This window comes from Alligator mississippiensis, chromosome 3 (genome assembly GCF_030867095.1).
Source record: "Alligator mississippiensis isolate rAllMis1 chromosome 3, rAllMis1, whole genome shotgun sequence".
NCBI classification, from domain to species: Eukaryota; Metazoa; Chordata; order Crocodylia; family Alligatoridae; genus Alligator; species Alligator mississippiensis.
In genome coordinates, this window is record NC_081826.1 from 279,637,036 (window position 1) to 279,661,619 (window position 24,584).

General features: G+C 47.2%; 1 protein-coding gene across 6 annotated transcripts in view; it reads right to left on the bottom strand.

Annotated features, from left to right (window-relative positions):
• Nucleotides 1–3,158, bottom strand: part of SPEF2 (sperm flagellar 2) — a 188,962-nt gene extending 185,804 nt beyond the window's left edge. For 2 of the 6 annotated variants that reach the window (XM_019496052.2, XM_019496051.2), the window contains exons 1-3: nt 3,051–3,157; nt 1,876–1,978; nt 484–736 (exon numbers count right to left, since the gene is read on the bottom strand). In XM_019496052.2, coding sequence (XP_019351597.1) covers nt 484–736; nt 1,876–1,978; nt 3,051–3,108 — 414 coding nt within the window. In that variant the 5' untranslated portion in view covers nt 3,109–3,157. Of the gene's footprint in view, nt 1–483; nt 737–1,875; nt 1,979–3,050 lie in introns of all 6 variants that reach the window. The other 4 variants (XM_019496054.2, XM_019496055.2, XM_019496053.2 and 1 more) reach the window with 4 other exon arrangements.
• Between the last annotated feature and the right edge of the window lie 21,426 nt (nt 3,159–24,584).

The following is a 24,584-nucleotide window of genomic DNA, read 5'->3' on the forward strand; positions in this document are numbered from 1 at the left end:
AGCCTGCTAGGAGTATACTCATTTTCCCCAGCTTCCTGGTCCAGAGGCTACTCCTCCCATCACTCACGCTGCTGCAATCAAAGTCTCCAGGCTCCCCCTCCCTTCTCCAGCTTCCACTTCCTGCTCCCCCCTGAGAGTGGGGCAGGGCAGTTCGAAGAGCCAATGGAGCCCCACAGCCTGGGAGAATCAGGGGGCCTGGAGCTCCTGTGCAGGATGGAAGCACCTGTGAAGTGTAGTGAAGGATTGCCTGCTGTGCGGTACAGTGTGGTAAGGGGTGGGGAAGCCAGCCGTGTGTGGGAGGGGTTGTGCTTGTGGCATGCAACCCTTGGCCTTTCACAAATTGGACAGTCCTGTGTTGAAGAAAGGTTTCCAATAAGTGGATTTGCATAGTTTTTGTGATCCAAGATGTACAGGTAAGGGTACTGCATTTTACTCTATTGAATATCTAATGATATGTATGTCAAGCATACTTAATTCACCTACCTCTCGATACAAAGTACTCTCAATGTACTTGAGCTTTGCAGGTGCTGCAGGTCTCATTGTTTCCATGGCTACTCCAGTAAGCCCTGCCTTTTTCTTCTTTTCTAGAGCAATATACATTTGATACAAAAGTTTGGTTGCAGCCCCAGGCTGTTCTGTCATGATGCTCTGGGCTACATTCTGGTCAAACTGCACACCAAGGAGTTGAAGTGTTGGTTCCAAACGAGAGAAATTGTTAAGTTTAGCGTTTGCAACCCTAAATGATTTAAAAAAACATAATATAAAGTATAGTAATTTGCTACTGTTATGTAGAGAGAGAGGTAGTTAGCTGTGTGAGAGCAGAAGGAAGGGCAGAGTAGCACTGTAGTGACAAACTGGTTTCGAAAGGCATAAGCTTTTGCAGGCAACAGCCTATTTTATCAGACGCTCATGTTCATAGCATCTGATTAAGTAGTTTGTCACCTAAAAAAGCTCATGCCTTTCTGAATTGATTAGTCTCTACAGTGCCACCCTGTCCTACCTTCCGCCTTGCTTCTATATAGTGCTCTGCATACTACTACATACTATAGGGAAATAATCCTCAGGCACTTTCACTTAGGTGCTGTAATGCCTAATGCCTTATGGAGAAATTAAAAAAAAAAACTCCACAGGTGCTTATACAGTAACTAGAGAGGGTCAGGTACCTTCAAAGAGCAACTTGCAAACTCAGATGCTGAGTGAGGAACCATCTAGAGCTAGCCAGTAGGTAACAGTAGACACAAAGGTGTGTCTGAATTTCCACCCTGCTCTGGAGTTAAAGCATCTGTCTCTGGCTTCACATTAGGTCCCCCACCCACTTAGGAGCCAGACTGCCAGCTCCCTTTCTCTGTATCAATCTGAAGTTCTGTTAATCTGAAATCAGGCAAAAGGGAAAGACTGGGTCGGAGGGGTATCAGCTTTTGTAGGTGACAGCCTACTTCAACCTAGGATGAAACTGATTTGGGCTGAGGACACATTAATAACATGAATTCATGTTACTAGTCTGCATGCTGGGGTACTCATGACTTTTTAAGGGGTAACTTTATCCAAAACTGGCTTTTACTTATGTAAAGCTATACACAGAATGTCCACTCCATATCTACCCTGGTGTAAAAGCAGATTATACCAGTATTAGTGTCCAGATCCTAAATTTCACATAATCTCCATTTAAGTACCTCATTGGACAATCTGGATTTTTAGTCCTATGTTTCCTTATATTTTAAAGGGAGAAATGCATTGCAAAAAATGCCTACATGCATGTGCTAGATACTGGATGAATTACTTATTCTGCACTAAGAAATCTTTATTACTAAAACAAAAATCTTGTATAATTTATATGGGAAATGTGTGTACTACTTATGCCTTAAATGTACTAACCTGCTTTGTGAAAACTGGTTAAAGTCATCCTGAAGCTCATATTTGTGAAGAAGTTCTCCAATGAGGTACCCAGTAGAAAATTCTTTTGGCAATGTGTTTGGATCTGAGTTAATGAAACAAGCAGCAGTAACAACATACAAAGCGTCACATCAATAATGAAGACTATTATAAAATGTTACAGTATCTGTATCACATCAGAGACCTAAACTTAATTGTAATACCATTCGTTATCACTCTTGTAAAACCTTGAGTGTATCAGATACATTTCTGATAAAGAAATGAATGTCTTTAAGTAACTTTAGTAATAGAAATTAGTCTTCAAACAGCAGCTTTCTTCAGAGGCACTGACTGAGGACTCTGACTGGGGCGCGCCAGCGCTCCTGCCGGGACCAGAACCTGGTGGAGGGTCTTGCTGCTCCACTTAGGGTCGCCGTATTTGGGGCCAGGAAGGCCTTGTACCACAGGGTAGGGCTGCTACTGACTGTGGGGGTTTTTGCTTCCTCTGTAGCAGGCGCTGGGCCCTCTACCCAGCATCTCTTGACAACATTTCACAGAAGCAGGATACTGGCTGCCCTGCCCCACCCTGCTTTACCTGTGGCAGCTCTGGGGTTCACTTTGTGTTTGGGCACTTTTAGACCAGCGGTTCCCAATCTGCGGTATGCCTACCACCAGTCGGACACAGACAACCTGCCAGTGGTACGCGCGAACAGATGTATTATAATGACTTTATATGCCGAAAATTAGTTGGCGGCCCTTAAGGTGGAACTGAAAAATGTGCCGGTGGAAATTAGCCAGGTTGTATGATGTCAACGGACGGCGTGTAATCAGTCCGAGTTTGGGAGCCGCTGGTTCAGACGCTGGCTGCACGGGGCGGTTTGGATGGGTCGGACTAGGTGACCCCAGCCCTGCGGGTCCCTTCTCGACGCGGAAACCTGTTCAGAGCAATGTCTGCTTTACTCCACTTCCAATTCAGCTCAGTACCAGCCCGGCACCGGTTTCCGTGGGGCTCCAAATGAAACCGTTGAGAGAAAAAGCCCCGCCCTCCGCCGGGGGAAAGCACCCCCCGGCTGCCGCCCTGCCCCGCGCCCCCACGCAGCTCCCGTCCCCCGCCGCGGGGAGCAGCACGGCCCCGGCCCCGGCCCCGGCCCCACGCCCCGCCGGCGCCGCACGCTCACCCACGGGCCGGGACAGCGTCACCTCCCGGTTGAGCCACTCGCACAGGATGTCCGACATGGCGGCCCCACGAGCGCCGGGTGCGCGTCCCCGTTGCCACGGCGACCGCGCTCTCCGCATGCGCAGTAGAGAGCGGGGCTGGCACGTGCTGCGCATGCGCCGCGGAGAGTCCTGCGCGCACGCGCCACCTGAATCCGTAGGGCAACGGGGAAGCTGTGGTGAGTTGGGGCGGGCGAGGCTGAGGGCGCATGCGCAGTAGAGCGGGAGAGACGGGCGCGGCAGAGGGCACGTGTAGGGGAACGAGTTCTGGGGAGGCTGGGGCAGAGGCGTTGGGTGGCACGTGGCTGAGCAGCTGGGGTATGTGTGGGGCAAGCACGGCCGCTGCTGCCACCACCTTCTGTGTCTTTATGGCAAGGGTAATTCCCTGCATCAGAGCTTTTTCTTTCAGTTTTTTTCACCTGGAGCCCAACAGAAATTAACCTGTGCGCTAATTGTGGCTGCGGCCTGAAGACAGCCTGGCTGGACCCTATGTTCTGGGTTGGGCAGCTGCGCAACAGTAGGATTTAGTTAGGGCAGGTGGCCATGGGCACTGGGATTGTCCCCACCAGAAGCCGAACCGGCTCTGTGGCTCGGCTTGGCCACGCGGAGAGTCGTGGTGGATGCCAGCCTACTCTGAGCGCTGCTGGCAGGAGCTAATGTATCGCCGTGCTGCAGAGCCCGTGTTTTGCTGCTGTGGATCAAGTCACCAGTATTAGGTGCCCTCTCCTGGCTTATCCACCAGCCAAGCAATATTGATGTTTTGGAGTAATGATGACAAACCAGAAGGCAACCTTGTTGAACTCCTGGGGAAACCGGGTCGTGCATCAGCTATTACCCAGACTGTTCTCTTCCTTGGGAGACCTGGGTTGTGGGCAGCACTGATCATGCTAAGGGTTTTGAATGGGCCTATCCAGTCTTACAGTCAAGCTGAATGCCTTAAATCGGAGGCCTGAGGGGAGCCCATGAAGTGCAACACGCAGCTTATTAAATTCAGTGATCTTCTCAAGAGCTGATTCAAGCTAAAGATATGGCTGATCAATTAGCACAACAGTTAGGTCCAACTAACTGAGCCTCAGCCTTTGTCACAAAGCAGCAAATGGATTCTTTGCAATCTAGTTCTTCTTGTTGCGAGAGGTAGTTTGCTGCATTCATCTGAAGTCAGGCAGAAGGCAAAGTGAGGTAGCACTTTAAAGACAGTAACTGGTTTAGAGAGACATAAGCTTTCATAAACAACACCTGTTTTGTTATTTGAAGGAAGATGATACTACAGAAACGTCATTCCCAACTCATTAAGGATGATTATTTGCCCTTTGATCTAGCTAATGAAGCAAACTGGTAAGCACTAGAATACTGTTTCTTTGCTGGCAAAATGATTCTGCCTTTTACTGCAGAGTTGAAGAAAGGCCCAAGAACTGGTTTTCCTTACAAAATAATTTGACGGCACTTTGACAGGGAAACCATTTGATCTTTGTTTTTGCTCTCAAATATGATACAGTTTGAAGATGCGTTTTCCTTGGCTTCAGCCACTGAAAGCATTTCCTTACTGAACTATGTCTGACATATAAAGAGTTAAGACCTCCACATCAAACCAGCAGCAGTTAATCAATGCCCTTTATCAACTTAGAAGTGGAAAGCCTTCTCGTGGTCTAGTTATAATAAGTGTTGGTGGAATTTGTCTAAATTTGAGCCATTTAGTGGCTAACGTGAGAATCAGAGGTACAATTTTGTCATTAGAGCCAAAGGTTAGTGCCAAACTCTCGACCTCTGCAAAGTCGAGTATTAGCAATTGATGATTGCTGACTATAGTTGATGAGAATGCAATCAATATCAATCCTAACAAAAGCACATGGGCTGGCCAGAAGTTTGGCTTGTAAATCTTTAGATGCAGAATTGCCACATGTGGGAGTTGATGAATTCACATTGTAAGGCTGTTTCTCCTGAAGCTGGCCATCTGCAACAATCTGGCCAGTTGTCCTAATTGCTGTAATAGTTGCGCGTGTGTTTCTCCTGAGTTAAAATGACAATAGAAACTATTTGAATTATCCTAGTAATCTACGTGTTGACAACACGTGTAATAGTGAGCCCTGGAATGTACAAACATTTTCTGAAATAGCCAAAGCTGTCCTCAGTAAACAGTTGAAAAATATATTCATAGTTTCTAGGGTCATAGAACCAAAGAAGTAGGGTTGGAAGGGACCTTGTAGATCTTCAGGTCTGACCCCCTGCCTGGGCAGGAAGAAAACTGAGCTCAAATGACCCCAGCCAGGTAGGCATCAAGCTCCTTCTTAAAGACCCCCAGGGTAGGAGCCAGCACCACTTCCCTTGGAAGTCAGTTCCAGATCCTAGCCGTCCTAACTGTGAAGTAGTTCCTACGGATGTCTAATCTAAACCTACTCTCCAACAACTTGTGGCCGTTATTCCTCGTTACCGCGGGGGGCGCTAGGGGAAACAAGGTCTCCCCCAAACCCTTCTGGTCCCCCCTAGTGAGTTTATAGACAGTCACCACGTCCCCCCTCAGCCTTCTCTTGTGAAGGCTGAACAGGTTCAGGTCCCGTAGCCTCTCGTAGGGTCTGCCCTGCTGTCCCCGGATCATGCGTGTTCCCCTCCTCTGGAACCTCTCAATGTCCACATCCCTCTTGAAGTGGGGTGCCCAGAACTGGACACAGTACTCCAGCTGTGGCCTGACCAGTGTCGCGTAGAGGGGGAGGATCACCTCCTTGGACCTATTTGAGATGCACCTGTGGATACATGATAAGGTCAGGTTAGCCCTGCCGACCACGACCTCGCATTGTCGGCCCATGTTCATCTTGGAATCAGTGATGACTCCAAGATCCCTTTCTGCCTCCATGCTCTCAAGAAGGGAGTTTCCCATCTTATAAGTGTGCTGCTGGTTACTACTGCCCAAGTACAGCACCCTGCACTTGTCAGTATTGAAACGCATCCTGTTTTTGTTAGCCCAACCCTGCAACCTATCCAGGTCTTTCTGCAGTCTTTGCCTCCCTCCCTGCTAACGTGCCCACCTCACCCCAAATTTTGGTATCATCAGCAAATTTGAACCCGTTGCTTTTCACCCCATTGTCCAAATCGCTGATAAAGAAATTGAACAGCGCGGGCCCAAGGCCCGAGCACTGGGGGACTCCGCTGCCCACTTTCCCCCAGGTCGACCACCACCCTCTGAGTACAACCCTTCAGCCAATTCGCAATCCATCTGACCGTGTAGGCATCGATGCCACAGTCACCTAGTTTTTTAATGAGGATGGGATGGTCGACGGTGTCAAAGGCCTCGATGAAGTCCAGAAAGACTACATCCACAGCGACACCTGCATCCAATGCTTTTGTGACCTTATCGTAAAAGGCAATCAGGTAGGAAGGGACCTGAACAGATCATTAAGTCCGCCCCCCTGCCCTGGGCAGGAATGAGTGCTGGTATCCTCAGGGAGTATTGAAGAGAAAATTGAGGACATTTTTTTCAGTTCTCTGGCTGATGGGGTGGATAGTGTATCTTCACCCAGTCCCCATAGGTCATTGCAGAGTTGCCTGGTAATTAGCGAGCAAATAATTGGTGTCCAGGCAGGGCAGGAAGCCCTTAAAGCTAACGCAACAGCAACTGCAGAAACTCGAAGAGCATGACTCTGAGTGATATTAATGATCAGATAGGAAAGGGTAACAATTTTGAGAGAGTATACCTGGTAAGTTCCATACTGGGGAAAAGAGCACGCACAGATGGTGCTTGCTGGAACTGGCTATAACCCTTAATGGCATAGTGATCACCGAGTCATAAAAATTCACAAGATTCACAAAAGCAGTGAGACTCAAAAGACCTAATTGAGTTGGTTGGAGCCTTTGAATCCCTCCCCCCCCCGCCCTGCTCCACACACATTTTACTTATGTATTACACAGGCAGTGAATTCTTTTTTGCTTACCTACATGTCAGCAGAGCTTCTGCAGAGAGCTCCACATGTACTGGAAGCTTTCTGGGCTCACTGGCTGGTTGGTTCAAGATCTGCCTGGAGTCCCTGCTTTCAAACAGCTCTGGAACCTGTTGCTGTTCACTCTTCCCCTCCGTTCTTCTTCCACCACCTTGAATTCAGCAGCAGGGAAAAAAAGGAGATGAGGCTCAGCCCCTGCTTTCAAGTAGCTCCAGCTCTGTTTCATTCCTTATCTCCTTGCCTCCTTCCCCCTGTTGAATTTAGTGGGGTTGGGGAGGAGGGGAAAACAAACAACTGCAGGCTCTGGAGCTTCTTGAGAGCTGGGACTCCAAGCAGACAACTTGTTGACCAGCTGGTGAGTTCATAGAGCTCCCACCAGGAGCTCTTCTGTCAATAGTGGTGAGCTCTTGAGAGTTCACTGGTATCCAGGATCACAGTGAGGGGTTGCAGCCAAACTCCCTTTGGCAGGGATAGCACAATGAGCTTTCTTCACTGTGCATATGCCACATAGCCAAAGGGGATGTAGCAGCACCTCTGCTGCTGTGCCTGGATCTGATTATAATAATAATAATACCTGCTAATTTGTGATTCCAGAGAGAAGGAAACAAAATTGTCTTTATTTACACTGTGTCAGATTCTGCATCCTTAGTTCCATAATGATTTGTTCAAAAGTCACATAAATAGGGATGATATAAATTGTCTTTGCATGGGGATGCAACCAATGAATGTAACATTAGGCCATCACCAGAGTGTTTTTGAAAATCTGTCTTTACATATATTTATGTATATTTTGCCTTTCATCTAATTAATAAGCAGTAAAATCTGTTAGGTTGATTCAGCTATTGTTAGTAAAAAATTGTCTGAATCTATTGACATTAATTTTTATTGTTTTCTAGGCTATTAAGCACCTAAGCTTCACTTATGGTGTATAACTATTCTTGAAATAGAGATATTAGTTTTCTAATTATATCTGTATATATATGTATTAATATAATCCCTATGATAGTGCTCATCATTTTTCAGACATGAAAATGAAAAGAATTAATATTTAATTCAAAACAAATCTTAGTTTCTAATTTCTTTTGAGACATTTTTGACTGCATTGTGAAATAATTTATTTTCTTCAGATACTTAAAGAAAAAGAAAGCCAAGCTTATATCACTTCCTGCCTCAGTCTCGCTGTAGCTAGCTATGCCTGTGAATCGGTATCATACTTCTCTTTTCACCTACACTGTTTCTCTTTACCTGTGGTCTAACTTGTTCTTGATCCTGTAAGGAGGGATGAGTTCCTCATTCCTGTAACTGGAATTCCACATGGATACAAGTGCTCACCTATTCAAATTAATTGTCATGACTTGGACCTTAGATTGTGCTCTAGCTTATTTTTTTTAAATTACAAGAAATAGTGAAAATATGTTGAGATCTGTGTGGGACCTGGCAAACAGTCTCTGCTATAGCCTTACCAGGGGAGATGCATAGTAGATCTGGACATGCATCCTTTCCCCTGGCGCACACCTGCTGGCTGCTCTGATCCCTGCTCTGGCCCTTAAAGTAGCAGGCACCAAAGGTGCTCTGCCAGATACCTCCCCTCACTTAAGATAACTACCATGAGAGGGTTGGTGTGCTTGGCTGGTCGGGCCAATGCACCATTGTGACTGGGGGCCATGTCAGGACCAGATCTTAACATCAGCCCACCCTTCTGTCTAAGGTAGTCTGCCCTGCCTCGCCTGGCATGACTTGCTGGTTAATAAAACGGATGTAAGGTGCGGGTATACCTGGGTCAAAATACACTGCTCCAGCCTTCCCTGTACAATGCCCCATGCCTCACAGATGGCATCTACTGTGTGGCTTTGGCCCCACACTGGACTCCAAGGTCTGGTGTTCAGTCCCCAACTAGATCCCTGCTAATCAGGTGGCCTCAATTCCCACCATCATGTAGGGCTGTCAGGCCCTAGACCTCTTCCCCTCTCAGGCGTGGCTCCCTTACAGGACCTTTGGCCAGACAGGCCCTGGCCCACCTCCAGGCCAGTCGGAACCCCAGCCCCCTGGCTCTGGGCATCCCTCGTGTTGGGCACTCTAGCCCTTTTGACCATCCTGGTCCCTTCCCCAACTCTGACTAGTCAAGGATTTTGTCCTGGTTCTCGTGCTGCTTGCCCACTCCCTCTCACATGGGTCCACCTTCTTGGGCCCCTGCTTGTCCCTACTACTGGGTAAGCTACCAGGTTGTGGGGGCTGGGGCTTTAAGGCGCCCCTTACTTCCTTTTCACTGGGGAGGCAACTAGCCTGGCATTTCCTGGGGACCACCCTATCATGAGTGGACCCTCCAGATCATCCTACCCCAGCAGGATGTAGTTTTCAGTCATTCCCCAGGGCCAGGAGCCTCCTGCCATCCCCATAGCTCCTGCCCTTCCCTCCAAGATGTTCCAAGCCACTCCAGCCAGGTGGTTTTCTTTCCCCAGCTGTTTGCAGCAACTGCTGACTCAGCCCTGATGGCCTGAGCTAAAATGGAAGCTGCTTAGCCCTCCCCTCCAATCACATGACTCTCCTGTGGTCCTGTGACCATCTCATCCGGGCTGGCCTGCACCTACCAGCTGCTCTCATCCCTTAAAGTGGCAGGCACCAAAGGTACTCTGCCGTACAGTATGTCCTAGGAGAATTTCCTGACTATCAGGTGCCAAACCCCTGTTGAAACTGGGTCACAGTAGAAAGGATTACAGTAGTCATAGGGCCAGGAGGAACGAATAATGATAGATACACATGGATACAACTGCTCACCTATCCAGATTATGGATGCATAATTTGTGAATCCCTGCTCAGCTCAGACAAGATGGTGGCAGTTCTGTGCGTGCAGAGTAGCAGAATTTTAGGCATGTAAGTATTTGCCAGAAAATATTTAGGTTTATGTGTCCTTCCAGATACCCTCTGTGGCTAGGGTGGGGTTTTTTGGATTGCTCACTTGGATTTGGCATCCAAAAACATCAATAAAGGCATTGTTTTTCCCTCAGTGTCTACAGTTTGGCTTTTGCTCATTCTCAGAAGTAATCCGTTTGGAGCATCTAAGGTCCAGCATGATTCATATGGGTGTTGGGAGGTACCTAAACTCTACGCAAGTCCCTGGAGAGGCATAATCTGTTAGATGTACTCTGAGCATGCCTAACATGCTTTGACACTAGCTGTCCCCCTCTCAGAGAATGCCGTAACCACCAGGCTTCAGAGCCATGTTTCCTTTTGCTTGCTGTTCTGGCCCCATGGCACTTGGACTCATGGCTATCTGGTGGCCCAGGTGTGGTGGAAGATGTGGGCTCAAATCCTCTCAGAGTTAGGAGTGGCGTTACCAGTAGTGGCATTACCTTTTGCCAATATCCAGCAGTTAGACCACTTGCCCTGGAAGCAAGAATCACACCTTTTTTTTTTTCTTTGAACAGTGCTTGTGTGAGTTTTCAGCTGAATGTTTATTTGATAAACTGGCTAATTTTAGATGCCTCATAATGTATGGACCATTAGCATGCTGTATTCAAATACAAGAAATGGAAGGATGGTACATCTGGTAGACCTACCACTGGGACGTCTGGTCCCATCAAAAAGACCATTCTCAAAAAACAAGAAAAGACTACCCCATTTTCTCAAGGTTGTAGAGATGGGCACAATATAAGCCACCACAGTCTAGAACACAGGTGGCAAACTTCCTAACCTATTGGTTGCAAACCAGAAATCTTGATACAACTGAGACCTGCAGAACACAAAATTTTGAAGGTGCTCATGCCCTGTAGTCAATGATCTGTATGTAGCACCCCAGCTTAAACACTAAGTTGTTTTTAAGTGGCATTCTTCAGGAGCTGCTTTTATACTACCTGGGAGCTACATGCAGCTCACAAGCTGCCCTACTACTCATGGGAGGCCATCTTCTTCCTTAGAGGTCATTACTTAATCTGATGCTACTTTTGCTCACTATAAGAGAGTGGCAGAACGTAGCTGGAAATTATTGTCCATCGGTGATCCTTTCATGTAGAACAGTTTACATTTCACATACCACCTCATCATCATCAGCATCAAGTAGGTTCATTAAATGTTTCTATTTGAGAGAATTTGATGTTCATTGTGTATTATATTAACACCAAAACTAAAGGGTGAGACTGGTTTCCCTTTGTGTATCTAAATAGCAGCTTTCTAGCCACACAAATGACATCCGCAGTTGTGGAAATCTGGGTCCTGGCAGCACCCTGCAGCTGCCAGGACCCAGAGTCAGCAGTTGCTGGCGCTGGAGTCCCCTCGCAGGGGAGACACTGCTACATGTGCAAATTAAAGCTTGATAGTAAGCAGATATAAAAATTAGTACCTATTTTTGAGGTCTAACTTTAGAGATGGTTGGAGGTTTTTATAGCCTGATAGGTATTTTGCATGTGTAGCTGGTCTCAAGGTAATTGAGCAATTAACCAGTTAATTGTGCGATATCTGTATTGTGTACAGTGGGTCTTATTGCATATCTCCATTCATCACCTTACCAGGCCTATCCAAAACAGCTTCTCTGAACAATAGTCAAATCCTGTATTTGACAGGCTGGATGACTTCAAAAGCAACTTTCTAGAACATTCTGCTACAAAGCAGAAAACATGGGACTAAATTACAAGTTGAAGAAGTGTGCTCTTTGGATACCTGAGCATCAAATGAATCAAGTCAATACAGATCTTACTTGAACAGCTGTTTGCTCAATGTGATTTGAGGTTTTCTTATACACTCCAGGCATTAGCAGTAGTTTCTGCACGAATTCAATATCCCCATGAAATTCTGGGAAATTTTCAAGAAACAAATCAATGAGTAAAAGCTCTTATTTATGCACACTTGTCACAACCAGAGGTTTTGATGTGAAAAAAGTTGAAAACATCTCATTGCATATCAAGCAAAAGCCCGCCAAGTTGTGAGGCAGCAATAATATATACGTGTTAGACAGAGACTTTTCATTTGCAGACACCTTCCATCAGTTATGATTAAGACCGAAGGGTATATTACTTTAAATTTAATTCTATTGACCATATTTTTGGCTTGTGATTTTTCTGATGACTGCCAGATCTAGCATAGTTACTATATCCCATTTTTTTTAAAGCTATATGAACATGAGGCGGGTGGGTAAAAACAATCAAAGTGCTTGAGGAGTCTGTTATTGAATATGTAATATGCTGCTTGCCTATTCAGAGGGGAAAAAAACTAAATACATCATTCTGGCTACATATTTTCCCTAAGAATATGTTTCCTTCATGGACAATTAAAGGAAAATTAAACTCTGCTGGCAGAAGCCAAATGGGAGGCATATAGAAGAGCAAGGAAACTGTATTAGCTTAGGCTGACATCATGAAAACTTGCCTTACTCTTGGATCAGTTCCCTGAAACCACAAGACTCTCTAGAGAGCACTTTACTAATACCCAGAGAAAAACGTAAGCTACTGATGAGGGATGGGAAAAATGTTTTTGTTTGTTTGTTTGTTTATAGTCAAACTAGCTGGTTTCATTATAGATAATCAAACAGCTTCACCCAAAAGACATTTCCTTGAGCTTTCTCAAGAGCCCCAAACTTCTCACAGATGTACAATATCTAGGGCAGTCCACCCACTTACCACGCCTTGGATGCATCAAATTAGTTGTTTATAAAGCAGGAGGCTGCCCATTTACTGCCTGATGCCAAGGACATAATACACAGCTCCAAACCTTCCCTTATACCACATCCCATGCCTTACAGGTGGCATCGTTATGTAGCTCCAGCCCCACAATGGACCTCCTTCTACAGGTGGCATTCAGACCCCACCTGGATCCCTCTTCCTCAAGCAATCTAAATTCCACCCTCATAGTGGGCTGCCAAACTCCCTAAACCCGTTTTTCCTCGTGGCTGTGGACCCCTCTGAGACCTTTGGCCTCACTGGCCCTGGCCTCACCTCTAAGCTAGTTGGGACTCCCAGCCTTTAGCCTTGGCTGTCCCTCACAGTGGGTGCTCTGGCCCTTTGACCAGTCTAGTCCTGACCACAGCATGGGCCAGCAAGGTTATTTCAGGTAGTTTCACAGTTGGTAGGGTCGGAAGGGACCTGAGCAGATCACTAAGTCCGACCCCCTGCCCTGGGCAGGAAAGAATGCTGGGGTCAAACGACCCCGGCCAGATGTCTATCTAGCCTCCTTTTAAAGACCCCCAGGGTAGGAGCAAGCACCACTTCCCTTGGAAGTTGGTTCCAGATCCTAGCCACCCTGACAATGAAGTAGTGCCTCTGATATCTAGCCTGAATCTACTCTCTGTCAACTTATGGCTGTTATTCCTTGTTACTCCCAGTAGTGCTCAGGGGAACAGGGACTCTCCCATTGCCTGCTGGTCTCCCTTGGCCAGTTTATAGACGGTCACCAGATCCCCTCTCAGCCTTCTCTTGTGGAGGCTGAACAGGTTCAGGTCCCATAGCCTTTCCTCGTAGGGCCTGCCCTGCTGCACCCTGATCATGCGGGTGTCCCTCCTCTGGACCCTCTCAACGTTGTCCACATCCCTCCTGAAGTGCAGCGCCCAGAACTGGATGCAGTACTCCAACTGCGGCCTGACCAATGTCATATAGAGGGGGAGGATCACCTCCTTGGACCTGCTCGCGATGCATCTATGGATGCATGACAAGGTGCTGTTTGCCTTCTTGACTGTCCCCCCACACTGTTGGCCCATGTTCATCTTGGAGTCTATGACTCCAAGATCCTTTTCTGCCTCTGCGCTGACGAGAAGGGAGTTCCCCAGCCTGTAGGTATGCTGCTAGTTCTTTATCCCTAGGTGCAGTACCCTGCACTTGTCAGTATTGAATCCCATCCTATTCTCATCCACCCACCCCTGTAACCTGTCCAGATCCAATTGCAGCCTGTCCCTCCCTTCTAACATGCCCACTTCTCCCCACATCTTAGTGTCATCTGTGAATTTGAACAAGGTGTTTTTCACCCCCTCATCCAAGTTGCTGATGAAGATGTTGAACAGTGCAGGCCCGAGGACCGAGCCCTGGGGAACCATACTGACCACATCCCTCCAGGTCAAAAATGACCCGTCCAACACCACTCTCTGGGTGCGGTCCCCCAGCCAATTGGCGACCCATCTGACTGTGTAGGCATCGACACCACAGTTGCCTAATTTTTTTTATGAGATTGGGGTGAGAGACAGTATCGAAGGCCTTCCGAAAGACCACATCCACCATGACACCTGCATCCAAGGATTTTGTGACCTGGTCATAGAAGGCCACCAGGTTGGTCTGACAGGACCTGCCTTGAATGAACCCATGTTGGTTGCCCCTAAGCATAATCTGCCCTGCTCGCTCCTTGCAGATGTGCTTCTGGATAATTTTCTCAAAGAACTTCCCCTGGACCTATAGTTTCCTTGGTCCTCTTACCTCCCTTTTTTGAAAATGGGGACCACATTGGCCTTTTTCCAGGCTTTCTGGCATCTCGCCAGAGCACCACAAGCACTCATAAAGCTGTGCCAGGGGTCCCACAATGACCTCTGCCAATTCCTTCAGCACTCTGGGGTGGAGATAGTCAGGACCTGCTGATTTGTTTGACAGGAGCTAGTTTAGAGTTTTAAACATGTTTTTGCTGTTGCCGTGTTAAACTCTTGTATAGGATTTGTTTTTTCTGTTAGTAGGGATAAATTAATATTAATCAAGGTGGTGCTGCTGTTTTGTATTCATATGTACTTTAACCTCTGCCATACAGTGTCTTTGGATATGGACACATAAACGAATTACAGTGGATGAGAAGGAAACCAGTTTACCAGGCTTCAGCTGTTCATATGATTGTTCTTATCTAAGATAAGTAAAAGCTAAAATCCCTTAACTAGTCTTGTCCATTGATGAGCAAGTTGTCCTGGTTTAATTCTCCCTTACTGTAGCATAAGAGTAGGCACATGAATACTTTCTGTGCATTGACTGCTGTGAAACAAGTCCCTGCCTTCTTTAATTCACTGTAATGTGTTTTTTGTTTCCTCCCTATGCTGAATGCACCGGTCCTGAGATTACAAAAGCACTTATTTACAACTTTAGGAATGTGATACAATGCAGGTGCTTAGGGTTTAGTTTTATATATACCAGATTCAACCTGTTGTGTCATTTTGTCAATTTGTTGCTAAGAACAGAAGAAAAAAGTTAACAGTTTGTTCCTGTGTGTTTAAGCAACACTGTAAATGTATGCTAGGTGCATATAACCATTTGCCTGAGCATCATCTTGGTAGCAATTTCTTATTTATGAACCTGGCCCTTATGGTCATTGGCATTCATCAGATAATTCAATCTGCAGCAGTGTGTCTAGAAATGGGATGCTATGGACATCATCTAATTTACAGCTGTAAGAATAATTTAATCTTTTGGTTCACTGACCAAACTGAAAAATAATTAAAAAAAAACAACTACTTTCAAGTTGACCATAAATTAAAGTTTGCTTTTCCTGCTGACATACAAGCTTTTGATGACCTATAACCTATAACGCTTTGAAGTTTCTGTAGTTACTGAGAATGTTTGAGCCTTTTACAGTTTCTGGGTTCTCATCCCTGCTTGGGGCTCAGGACTTTTCCTGTAATGGCTGCTTCCCACTACTGCAAACTATGGGTTGTGGGAAACGAGCACCAGAATTTAGGAAGAACCTTGTTCGTTCTGTATTCTTAATGTCCACCCCATCTATTGACATCTATGCAGAATAAAGGAAAAAGCAGTCTGGTTTGAACATAGAGAGAACAAGTATTGGGCTAGGGGAGGGAAATGAGTAGATTATGACACAACGTGGTGAGATTGGGACTCACCAAAGCAGCGAAAGTACTTGTGAGTTGGAAGAGCAGATTGGACTGGTTGGGAAAGTAGACTGGGAGTAGCAGGGCAGCAGAATGGGCACTGGAGAAAGCGAGACTTAAATTTCTGAGACATGGTGACTGGAAGCCTGTGAGGGGAATAGAATCCACTTGGGAAAGGAATACCAGTTACAAAAGGAGGCTGGGACAAGCAACCTGGGATTAGAAATGAGTGGGGAGAACAGGAGCAGGGAGGAGGACAGATAAATTTAACAGGGAAATGAGGCACAGGGAAAAAAACGGGATTAAAGTTTAAGGGAAGTAGACAGCAATCTGTGCCTACTCTATCCCTTTCCTGCAATGCCTGGGGTAAAATTCATGGGCTTCCATACACGTGCAGGGAAGCTGCTGCGACGCGCTGTAATTATAGCATGTCAGAGCAGCCTCAATTAATCAAGTCTGCTGGAGCATGGTAATTACCATAATTCAACAGACACCAGCGTCATGTGTATCAGCGTCCCCGTGCTGAAAAATGCGGACGGGGTGCTTTAAACTAAAGCTGGTTCAACAAGCTTTACTTCAAAGTGCCCCACCACCATTTTCCAGGACAGGGATGCTCATACATATGACACACTGGGTGCTTTTAATTAGCACAGCTCTCAGAGCACCCCTCCCCCTCCTGGAGCACATCTATAAATGCCCCATGGTTTCTGGGGGTGTAGGTTGTAGCCACGTTGGTCTAAGGACAGACAGACAAGGTTCCTTGGGTGAATCTGATATTTTTTATTAGACCAACCCAAATAGTTGGAGAATAGTTATTAAGCAAGCTTTCGGGTTCAAAAACCCTTCGTCAGGCTAAGGAAGTTTCAGCAGTTGGTGTGTGCTCTTCCTGGATGGAATGAAAAGTAAAAAAGCCATGGTTTCTGGGACCCACTATTTCTCTGCTGACAGCAAATACCTGTGCAATGCAGTGGCAAATTGTGCATCTCATTCTCTTAGTGCATCTCATTAGCCTACATATACATATGTGTACATGTAAATAATGTATTATTTTTTCTCTGGGTTCCCTGCTTCCTTCAGTGCACAGAATGAAGGAGGGTTGAGTAGTGAGGGAGTCTGTTACCTGTTGAAAACCACCTTTTTTTTACAGCAGCAGCAGCTGGGAGATATATACTAAATGAATTGGAGTGCAGGAAGAAAAAGGAGGGTCTCAAGTTGAAGACAGGTGAATTTTGTCACAGAGAATTGGATTCTGTCTTTGCCACTGAGATCCTGCATGAGGCAATACTAACCACCAAAAGCAGACTTGCAGACATTGTCACTGACTGTGGAGCTCTTATTATATAGATGCTTGACTTTTTAGATGCTGGATCTAATTTGCAAACACGCTGAAGGCTTATAGCTGCAATTGAAATCAATAATACTTTCACTCAAATACGTAAGTGCCATGAAGTGCAAAGTACTCAAAAATCTGGCCCTAGCTATTTTGAAATTGAACATTCAAAAATAGTAGACACTTGTGGCTAATCTCTCTGCTTATGCATCTCCCTCACATCACAATGGTTTAGTAAAGATAAATTAATCTTGTGAAGCACTTGGATACTGAGTAATAGTTTCATAGTTGGTAGAGTCGGAAGGGACCTGAGCAGATCATCAGGTCCGACCCCCTGCCATGGGCAGGGAAGCGTACTGGAGTCAAACGACCCTGGCTAGGTGATTATCTATCCTCCTTTTGAAGACCCCCAGGGTAGGAGCGAGCACCACTTCCCTTGGAAATTGGTTCCAGATCCTAGCCGCCCTGAATGTGAAGTAGTGCTTCCTGATGTCTAGCCTGAACCTACTCTCAGTCAACTTGTGGCCGTTATTCCTAGTTACTCCTGGTTGTGCTGGGGGGAACAGGGACTCTCCCATTCACCGCTGGTCCACCCCGGTAAGTTTATAGACGGCCACGAGATCCCCTTTCAGCCTTCTCTTGTGAAGGCTGAACAAGTTCAGATCCTGTAGCCTCTCCTCGTAGGGCCTGCCTTGCTGTCCCTTGACCATACGATTGGCCCTACTCTGGACCCTCAGTGCTGTCCACATCCCTCCTGAAGTGCGGCATCCAGAACTGGACGCAGTACTCCAACTGCAGCCTGACCAATATCGCATAGAGGGGGAGGATCCCCTCCTTGGACCTGCTCGTAATGCATCTGTGGATGCACGACAAGGTGCAGTTAGCCTTACTGACTGTGTCCCCACAATGGCAGCCCATGTTCATCTTGGGATCAATAATGACTCCAAGATCCTTTTCTGCCTCTGTGCTGATGAGAAGGGAGTTCCCCAGCCTGTAGGTATGATGCTGGTTCTTCCTCCCTAGGTGCAGTACCCTGCACTTGTCAGTATTGAATCCGATCCTATTCTCATCCGCCCACCCCTGTAACTTATCCAGATCTAGTTGTAGTGTGTCCCTCCCTTTCAGTGTGCCCACCTCTCCCCACATCTTAGTGTCACCTGTGAATTTGCACAAGGTGCTTTTCACCCCATTGTCCAAGTCACTGATGAAGATGTTGAACAGTGCGGGCCCGAGGACCGAGCCCTGGGGGACCCAACTACCCACGTCCCTCCAGGTAGAAAATGACCCATCCACCACCACTCTCTGAGTGCGGTCCTCCAGCCAATTTGTGACCCATCTGACTGTGTAGGCATTGACACCACAGTTGCCTAATTTTTTAATGAGATTGGGGTGAGAGACAGTGTCGAAGGCCTTCCTAAAGTCCAGAAAGACTACGTCCACCGCGACACCTGCGTCTAAGGATTTTGAGACCTGGTTGTAAAAGGCAGCCAAGTTGGTCTGACAGAACCTGTCCCTAATGACCCCTTGTTGGTCGCCCCTAAGAATAACCTCCTCTGCTGGCCCCTTGCAGATGTGCTCCTGGATAATTTTCTCAAAGAGCTTCCCCAGGACCGAGATAAGACTAACAGGCCTATAGTTTCCCGGGTCCTTCTTCCTCCCCTTTTTGAAAATGGGTACCCCATTGGCCCTTTTCCAGTCCTCAGGCACCTGGCTAGAGCACCATGAGTACTCGTAAAGCTGTGCCAGGGGTCCCACGATTACCTCTGCCAATTCCCTCAGCACCCTGGGGTGGAGCTCATTTGGACATGCTGATTTGATCACATCCAGCCCCACCAAAAGTTCCCTAACTAGGTCTTCTCTGACCCTGTGCCTCTCGTGAGTTCATCTGAGATCCTGGTGGGGAGGATGTTCAGTCCCTGCTCAGAAAAATGGAGGCAAAGAATTTGTTAAAGAGGTCAGCTTTATTGTCTGGTGCAACCACCAGATTGCCAAGTGTGTCCTGCAGGGGCCCCACATTACCCAGTGCCTTCTTTTTAATCCCTATATATTTAAAAAAAGACTTCTTGTTACCTTTGATCCTGGTCACTAGTCCTAGTTCTGTCTCCGCCTTAGCCTTCCTAACAGTCCCCCTACATCTCAAGCAATGGAGGTATAATCCTCTTTGGTGATGGCCCCTCCCTTCCATTGGGTGTCTGCCTCCTTTTTAGCTTTCAAACATTCCTGAATGCCTTTGGTGAGCCATGGGGGCTTTTAAGCACTCTTGTCCCCTTTGACTCACGTTGGGACTGTCACCCTTTGGGCTCAGAGGATTATCTCCTTAAGGAACAACCACTTGTCTTGGACTCCCAACTCCCCTACCGTCCAGGACATCAGTGCCTCCCCGACCAATTTGCTTAACTTGTTGAAATCAGCGCTCCTGAAGTCAAGGGCTGCTGCCTTGCTACAGGCCTTTGACACCCTGCGCTGGATGATGAATTGCAGTAGGCGATGACCACTATCACCCAGGTGGTCGAGAACCTGCAGTCCCCTCACCGGGTCATCGCCTGTGGCCAGGACCAGGTCCAGCAAGGCCTTTCCCCTGGTGGGACTGTGTACCTCCTGGGTTAGGTGGAGGTCCTGTATCTTGGCTAGGAACCTATGTGAACAGTCAGACCTGGCTGACTGCTCTTCCCAGCGGATGTCTGGGTAGTTTAGGTCACCCATGATGACTACATACCTTGACCTAACTGCCTCCACAAGCTGACCTGAGAATTCCTGGTCCAGCTCTTCCCCCTGGTTGGTTGGTTGATAGTAGACGCCCACCGTTAAGTCCCTTTCCCCCTGACCCCCTTGTATTCTGACCCAGAGCACTTCAGTCTGCCCCTCCTCTGACCCAGTGCTGTTTGTTGAGGATGTGTATTGCTCTTTGACTTAGAGCGTCACACCCCCGCCTTTCCTCCCCATTCGATCCTTCCTGAACAGTCTGTAGCCCTTGATGTTTACCGCCCAATCACGGCTTGAATCCCACCAGGTTTCAGTGAGCCTCACTATGTCCAGGTTTGTGTTAGCTAGCAGGAGGGCAAGTTCCTCCTGCTTGTTCCCCATACTACGAGCATTGGTGTAGAGGGATTTAAGGCCTCCTATGGGTGCATGCACCTCCCCCCTGATCCCAGGACTATCTGGACCCCTGTCACTTACCTGGGTACTTCTTGTGCTCATCACCTGTCATGGCTCGGAAGTGTCCTCGTGTCCCCCTATGGCCCCATCCCCCAGCGAAGCTAATTTAAAGCATGCCGTACAAGATCAGCCAACCTGGAAGAGAAGACACGCTTGCCTTTAGGGGAGAGGTGAAGCCCATCCCACCCAAGCTTGCCCCTGCGCAAAAATGCGGGTTGTTGTCAAGAAACCAGAGGCCTGCCTGGTAGCACCAACTCCGAAGCCGCCAGTTGACCACTCGGATCCAGGCCTCATGGCACCATCCACATCTAGTTACCGGGAGAATAGAGGAGTATTGAACTCCAGAGAAAATCTTAGGAAAAAGTTAATATTTTCCTCTCCAGAGCAGGGGTTTAGTAGTGCATGGTGAATAAGATTAGGCATGTATTGAACAAAGATAACACAAAATATTTAGTGAGCACCAACTGCCTCTGTTTTTTTAATGTAGGTTTTTCCTGTAATTATTAAGCAACCCAAACTGTTTTACAGAATATATATATATATAACACACACACACACACAAATCTCTTTGCTTTCCCCTGAAACTAACATTTTACAATTCCTAGAAGTCCCAGAGCCACTGCCACTTTCAGCTCTTCCTCTGCTCGCACCTGTGTGGTGTCTGTCCAGGCAGGACGACTGCGCACTGTCAAGGCTTCCACCCAGATCCTGGTTTGGTGCTGTGCAGACTGAAGCTCGCAGGTTCTGTACGGTGCCAGCTAGGCGGGGGGTGCCTGCAATGGGAGCGCTGCCTTCTGGTGGTGTCCATCAGGGAGAAGGCAAGGGAACTACAGGAGCAGGCAGCAAGGCTCTGAAGCATCCTCCGTCGTGAGGGCTTCATCGAGTCCATGCTGGAGGAAACGTCTAGAACTGTGGAGGAAGTACTGCCAGAGGTGATGCTAGAAAAAGAAGAGGGCAGGGACTCCTAGAAAGGTGGAAGCTGGAAGCTTAATACCTCTGGCAGCAAAAAGAAATAGTCATCCCCAGCAAGAAGAAGTTGTGGTGGCTGTCTGCTTTAGACCAGTAGACCAGGAGGATGAGGTAAATGGGGCTTTCTTCAGATAACTAGCAGCAGTTTCCAGATCACAGGCCCTGGTTCTCATGGGGGACTTCAGTCAGTACCATAGCAAAGGGGGGAGGTGAGCGGGGCAACCTCCCTGGGTACTGAAGCGAAGGGGCGTCAACAGGTGCTGCCCAGCCGGGGTGGGGTGCGGGATGGAGCCACAAGCAGCTCGTCTGTGGGACGCGGGGACAGGGAGAAGGCGGCTCCCACTGCTGGGTGCACTCTCAGGCAAGCCTGGGGGAGGCATGTGGCCCCCGGATCTGTGCATGGGGTGAGGGCAGGCTGCCTCTGCGGGCTTGCCCTGGGTGCCAAACTTCCTTCCTATGGTACTGACTTCAGTCACCCTGACATCTGCTGGGAGGGCAATACAGCAGTGCGCAGGTAATCCAGGAAATGCCTAGAGAGATCAGCTAGGGGCCATGATCTTGACCTACTGCTCGCAAACAGGGAAGAATTAGTGAGCAATGTAGAAGTTGATGGCAACTTAGGCAGCAGTGACCACAAGATGATCGAGTTCAGGATGCTGAGAAAAGGAAGGAAGGAGAGCAGCAAAGTATGGACCCTGGGCTTTAGGAAAGCAGACTTCGACTCCCGCAGGGAACTGATGGGTGGGATCCCCTGGGAGGTCAGTCTGAGGGAGAAAGGAGTCCAGGAGAGCTGGTAGTATTTTAAAGAAACCTTACTGAGGGCACAGGGACAAACCATACCAACATGCAGGAAGAATAGTAAATATGGCAAGCGACCAGCTTGGCTTAGCAGAGAACTCTTCGCTGAGCTTAAACACAAAAAGGAAGCTTGCAAGAAGTGGAAGCTTGGACAGATGATTAGGGAAGAGTATAAAATATTGTTCAGGCATGCAGGGATGAAGTCAGGAAGGCCAAAGCATAATTGGAGTTGCACCAACAAGGGATGTAAAGGGTAACAAGAAGAGTTTCTTCAAGTATATTGGCAGCAAGAGAAGGATCAGGGGAAGTATGGGTCCCTTACTGAATGGGGGAAGCAAACCAGTGACATGATGAGGAAAAGGCCAAAATGCTCAATGCCTTTTTTACCTCAGTCTTCGCAGGCAAGGTCAGCTCCATGACTACTGCACTGGGCAGCACAGTTTGGGGAGAGGGTAAGCAGCCCTTAGTGGTACAAAAACAGGTTAAGGTGTATTTAGAAAAGCTGGGTATGCCCACGTCTGTGGAGCTGGATGCAATGCATCCAAGGGTGCTGTGGGAGTTAACTGATGTGATTGCAGAGCTGCTGACCATTATCTTTGAAAACTCATGGCAATCAGAGCGGGGTCCCAGGTGGTTGGAAAAAGGCAAATATAGTGCCCATCTTTAAGAAAGGGAAGCATGAGGATCCAGGGAACTAAAGACCAGTCAGCTTCACCTCAGTCCCTGGAAAAGTCATGGAGCAGGTCCTCAAGGAATCCATTTCTAAACACTTGGGGGAGAAGGTGATCAGGAACAGTCAACATGGATTCACCAAGGGCAAGTCATGCCTGACTGACCTGATTGCCTTCTATGATGAGATGATGCATCTTATCCACAGGCTCTGCGGATGTAGGGAAAGCAGTGGACATGATATACCTTGACTTTAGCAAGACTTTTGATATGGTCTCCCACGACATTCTCACAGGCAAGCTAAGAAAATATCAGTTGAATGAAGGGACTGTAAAGTGGATAGAAAACTGGCTGGCCCATCAGGCTCAGAGGGTAGTAGTCAATGGCTCAATGTCTAGTTGATAGCCGATATCAAGTAGAGTGTTCCAGGGGTCAGTTCTGAGACTGGTTTTGTTCAATATCTTCTTCAATGACCTAGACAATGGCATAGAGTGTACCCTTAGCAAGTGTGCAAATGACATCAAGCTGGGGGGAGTAGTAGATTTTTTCTCTCCACTTTCTTCTTTTTCTCCCCACTGAAGGGAGCATTCAGAGTGACCTAGAAAATTGTAGGATTGGACCAAAGGAAATCTCATGAGATTCAATAAGGACAAGTGCAAAGTCCTGCAGTTAGAACAGAATAATCCCATGCGCCAGTACAGGATGGGGACTAATTGGCTAGGCAACAACTCTGCAGGAAAAAACCTGGTGGTCAAAGTGAAGAATAAGCTGAATATGAGCCAACAGTGTGCTCTTGTTGCCAAGAAAGCTAATGGCATACTGGGCTACATTGGTAGGAGCATTGCCAGCAGATGGAGGGAAGCAAGTATTCCCCTCTATTCAGCACTGGTGAGACCACACCTGGAGTACTGTGTCCAGTTTTTAGGTCCCAACTACAGAAAGGATGTGGACAAATTAGAGAGTTCAGCAGAGGACAATGAAAATGGTTAGGGAGCTGGGGAACATGACTTCTGAGGAGAGGCTGAGGGAACTGGGCGCATTTAATTTGGAGAAGAGAAGACTGAGAGGGGATTTAATAGCATCCTTTAACTACCTGAAGAAGATGGAACTAAACTGTTCTCAGTGGTGGCAGATGACAGAAATAGGAGCAATGGTTTCAAGTTGCAGCAAGGGAAGTTTATGTTGGATATTAGGAAAAACTCTTTCACTAGGAGGGTGGTGAAGCACTGGAATAGGTTACCCAGAGAGGTGGTGGACTGTCCATCCTTTGAGGTTTTTAAAGCCCAGCTTGAGAAAGCCCTGGCTGGAAAGATCTAGTTGGAACTAGTCCTGCTTTGAGCAGGGGCCTGGACTAGGTAACTTCCTGAAGTCCCTTCCAACTCTAATTTTCTATGATTCTATTAAATAGGTAGGCTTTTAGCACTTTGAGCATGGCTCAGCACAATTTTTAACAGATAAAGTAAAGAATAGTCTGTCTGCAGGAACAGTGGGAGTAAGAAATATAACTCTGCCTTCTGGGACCTAGGTCTTTTATCTAAGGTATTTGTTTTTCATCATGTTGAAGAGCAGTTGGCAAGGGCATATTGTACTTCAGAAATATTCTTAGGGGAACATTACATTTTTACAGTCTAGTCCACCAGGGTTAGCTAATTAGGCAAACTAATGCTACAAACATGCAAAGAATAATTATAATGCTGTGCATATAGACAGGAGGGACTGCAGGATAAGGTGTCCTACACATCTGGCTTTCTTTATAATTAACTAATGAGAAGGTAACTCATAGTATCTTAATATTCATGCATAGAGTTGAAGTTTATGAGGAACAGTTGTGGGTATATAGTTTCTTGTCTTACAGAAGTCAGTTTAGCTA